General features: G+C 40.7%; 1 protein-coding gene across 1 annotated transcript; it reads right to left on the bottom strand.

The window, feature by feature from the left end:
- Positions 1–243: 243 nt before the first annotated feature.
- Positions 244–1,312, bottom strand: LOC150029961 (uncharacterized). Its single transcript, XM_090310216.1, has one exon. It carries the CDS (start codon positions 1,189–1,191, stop codon positions 655–657), a length of 537 nt encoding a protein of 178 aa, XP_090166342.1. The 5' UTR covers positions 1,192–1,312; the 3' UTR covers positions 244–654.
- Between the last annotated feature and the right edge of the window lie 3,113 nt (positions 1,313–4,425).

Genomic DNA, 4,425 nt, shown 5'->3' with positions numbered 1-4,425 from the left:
GCGCATTGAGATCGATTGCGGGCCTCTTTAAGGGTAACTCTGGGTAATGCGGGGAGTCTTTGAGGAGTAGCCTCAGGATTTTGATATTGATGAGGCCATGGACTTCTTCCAGGGGTTCCTCCTCAATGCCTACGTCCAGTGACAGGCACAAACTTGAAACAGTCCATGGAAAGAAGTATTGTCCTCTAATGTGCCCCACAAAGCCTCGAATTTGACTTGCAATCAACCGGCCCACATCGATAGTAATGTCACGTGCTATGCAGTATGCGGCCATGACTCGATCCCTTGAAATGGTCTTGTCATGAGAAGTTGGGATCAACCGCTTTTTAACCAGATAAACCCAAAGCCTTGCCTTCGGAAGCAGAGTCTTGGACGCCAGGGTCTTGATGCCTTTTAAAGAAACCGACCACTTCAGGCCCGATTGCGTTAATACTCGCAGCGCATCTTCCAATTGTTGCTCCGTGGGATCATCAATAATTTTGTTACCCAGTGCATCCGGGTTATCCTTCATTTTGTATAGTTCATTGATGTCCTTTGCGCTGAACGGCACCACTTGCCCTTTTATGGTCACCACATCCCTGCCATGTAGCCGTCCATGGCAAAAGTCACACACTACCTTTTGAAAACAATGGCTGAACACTGGCAAAATGTGTCCTAGCCATTCTCCACAATCACGCTCATGATGAGGTCAGGTAGTGGCGTTGGTGCAGGGTAAAAGCCCATCTCCATCAACAAGTTGTCATTTTCTTTCTTTCTGGATGGACGTGCCTTTGCCAACGAGGGCTTGCTGCTTTCTGCGACTACTTTTCCCTTTCCTTTGGCCAATGCAAGGCAGGATTGTTTCCTTTGTTTTCTTTCTTGTTCCTTGCGTTGTTCCTTCTTCTCTCGCTCCGCGAGTTCTTTACCCTTCTTCTTTTGTAAGCGCCTCCTATTAGCTTCACGCTTCTTCTCCTTCTCCTCTTCTAATCTCTTTTTCTCTTCTTCCTTCTTCTTTTTCTCTTCCACTTCTTCTTCTCTTTCTTCTCTCTCGAACTCTTCTACAAACTGCTCGGAGGCCAGCAATAGACGTTGTTCCTCCTCGCTCCGCCTTATTTCTTCAAGCCTTGCGAGTTCATTATTACTGCGCATTTCCTCATCTTGCAGTCTTCTTCTGCGATTTCCTTCTACCATGATGAGCTTTGCACACTCCATTTTCTCCTTTTTCTCCTCCTCTTCTTTTCTCCTTCTTTCTTTCTCCTCTAATGCGATGAGCAGTCTTGCACATTCTCCTTGCGACGCCGCATCAAGGGTGTCACACCCTCTCCCAGACTACTGCTAGCTTAGTCAGGGAGATGGCATGAAGCCAACAGATATCATCAAGGGTGTCGTTGAACCTGATAAACATACTAATCTTAGATATAAAATACTTTACATGAACACAACACAACGGAATCCCTGAAAACCTTTAGACACACATGAAGTGCAGTCCTGACATAACTCGGTTTGGAAAATAACCTAATAGAGATATCACAACCAAAAACATATCCAACTGAGGTTTACACAACCACGACATCTAGTGCTTACACAACCATAAACTATCCAGTTCTTACAAAGACATTTACAATATAAACAGACACAATGTACAACTCCACCCACGTATGAATCTTGATCTGGAAACTTTTAGGAGAAAACAGATTTTCGCAGTTATCAGGCACCGGGAGCTCAATCTCTACCCGAAAAGTGGAAAACATTTTGAAAGAGTGAGCTACGAAGCCCAGTGAGTGACTAAATTTAAAACTGTAAATCCACAAATCAGAACATGTGATAAACCTTTAAACGTATAAATCTGTTCAATCAAAGCGTTAAACATAAACATGTAATGCTAAAATATTTCTCAAATGTTCCGCAAGTACGTCATTAAAATCTAGCAAGGCATATCAAGTATATAAAACATTTTAACTAACATGACAAATCAATGTTGTGTAGGGCACGCCCAGTACAACCAACGTTTACTAGCTCTACGATGTAGTGAGGCCCGCCCAGCACTCCCATCGTCTTTGTCGTAGTAGGGCCCCCCTAGCACTCCCGACAGCATCGTTGTCATGGAGTACACTGAACGTCAACAACGGAATATAACATGTGTGCACACGGTACCATATAGCCTCAGGCTCAATATCTCAGTCATGTAGTCAATAAAAGTCTCAGAAAGCCACATGAAAATATTAAAACATGCCTACTTATCTTTATCTCTCGTAAAACTCAAGCTTACTCGGTCTGCTCGTGAAAAACTGAAAATCTCTAACAGTGCTCGCTAATACATACTTTACCTTAAATGGTATTGTTTCAACTACTTTTCAGGAAGTCAATAATCACGTGCTCGTATATAAACTTCATTAGAAAATCTAAGCTCAAAACTTATGCTTGAAACCATCCATAGAAATCATGTATCAGTCATAAGTTCATATTCAAGCATGTAAACCATTTAAAGCATAAATTACAGTTTAGAAATCATTTTTGAAATTTGTTTTGTCACTCACAGTCTTGGCTAGTTCCCTGGTCTGTAGACTCAGCCTATTACCTCTTGGCCTGTCAAACAACCGAAACCGAACATCAGAACTATAAATCGTCTTGTCTTTCCATACTCATGAATTCTAAATTCTAGAAATAAAATCACAATTCACATTTTCTTTCCAGATTTTCCAGATTCAATACCCTAACTTCCAATACTCATAACTTCCTCAATACTTGACCAAAATTAATGTACTATATATTAAAATCTTCATTTTGGAACCCTCTACAACTTACCTGAAGGAATAAAAACGAGATTCCCAACGGAGTTGTCCAGAAATCCCTCGAACACAGAGAATACAGATTCGTGCTTCTCTGCTACCCTCTACCTTTCTCCTGAAATTAAACCTACTTCTAGTAATTTTTGGCTCACGAATTCTTCATGAAAGTTATAGAAATTGAATAGGATTTCCAACTATACCCAATTGAGATTCTAATACAACCTGTACACTCCAGAATGTTCGAAAAACCAGAGAAAAGTAGAGATCCTTCTGATTTGCACGAAAATTCTGTGCTCTGCTTTCCTTTTCAAAAACCATTAATTAACATCAGATTTAGCTTAAGCTTCCTTCATGAAATTTGTTAGAAAATAGATTAAATTTCAAGAAAGTAAGGCCTCACCTCTTAGTTCTTCTTGTGTAGCTCAAACCTACTTAAAAACCAGAGATGGGAAGGTTGAACCCAAATTCTTCTGTGGTTGTACTTGCATGAGCTTTTCCTCCCTTCTTCAACCTCCAACCTGCAGCAACTTCTTCTTCCTCTTCCTTCACTCTCTTTCTCGAAATGCTCTGGAAATATAATGGGAAATGATGGAGAAATGGGCTGAAATGATTGGGTTCTCACTTTAAACCCTAAGCACCGAATGGGTTTCCAATTTCTTTCATTTTCTTTTTTTTTTCTCCTTTTTCCTTTTCCTTTTCCTTTTCCTTTTCTTTTCTTTTATTTTCTTTTTCTTTGTTCCCTTTCTTTTATTTTCTTTATTTATAAATTCCAAAATTATTAAAGACAACTTCAACCAAAAGCTTTGCCATTTTCTTCAACAATGGAACAACAATAACTTAAATCCAACATCCTACAATGTGTGACAAAAGCAAATAATCCAAGAAAAGTCACGGGTTTACAACTTACCTCCCCCTTATGACATTTCGTCCTCGAAATTTAGAAGTCCTTAGGTGAAGAGTGTCGGGTAACTCCTCCTCATCTGGTCTTCTGACTCCCAGGTTGCCTCCTCCACTCCGTGATGTCTCCAAAGGACCTTCACGAGTGGGATCATTTTGTTCCTCAAAACTTGCTCCTTTCTGTCGAGGATCTGAACCGCTTCTTCTTTATAACTCAAGTCTTCTTTCAGCTCAACCAGTTGTGCTTGCACCACATGTGATAGATCTGGAATATATTTCCTCAACATGGACACATGGAAAACATCATGTATTCGGGAAAGTTCTGTTGGCAACTCAAGTCTATAGGCTGCTGGTCCAACTCGTTCTATTATCCGATAAGGACCAATATATCTAGGACTCAACTTACCTTTCCGCGAAGAACACCTCTCCACGGAGATAACTTTAAGAAAACCTGATCTCCAAATTGGAATTCTAAGTCTCTTCGTCGCTTATCTGCATAGCTCTTCTGTCGATCTTGAGCTATCTTCAGGTTCTCTCTAATCGACTTAATGTTGTCTGACGTAACTTGTACCAACTCAAGACCAACTAGCTTTCGCTCTCCCACTTCGTTCCAGCATACAGGAGTTCTGCATGGTCTGCCATACAAAGCCTCGAATGGTGCCATGCCGATACTAGACTGATAGCTGTTATTATAAGCAAACTCCATAAGTGATAAATGGGTATCCCAACTTCCCTTAAACTGAAGGACATATGCTCTCAA

This window comes from Benincasa hispida, unplaced genomic scaffold (genome assembly GCF_027475165.1).
Source record: "Benincasa hispida cultivar pf3 unplaced genomic scaffold, pf3_genome.v1.1 HicScf75, whole genome shotgun sequence".
In the NCBI taxonomy this organism is placed as follows: Eukaryota; Viridiplantae; Streptophyta; class Magnoliopsida; order Cucurbitales; family Cucurbitaceae; genus Benincasa; species Benincasa hispida.
This window is presented reverse-complemented; position numbering and strand designations above follow the sequence as displayed.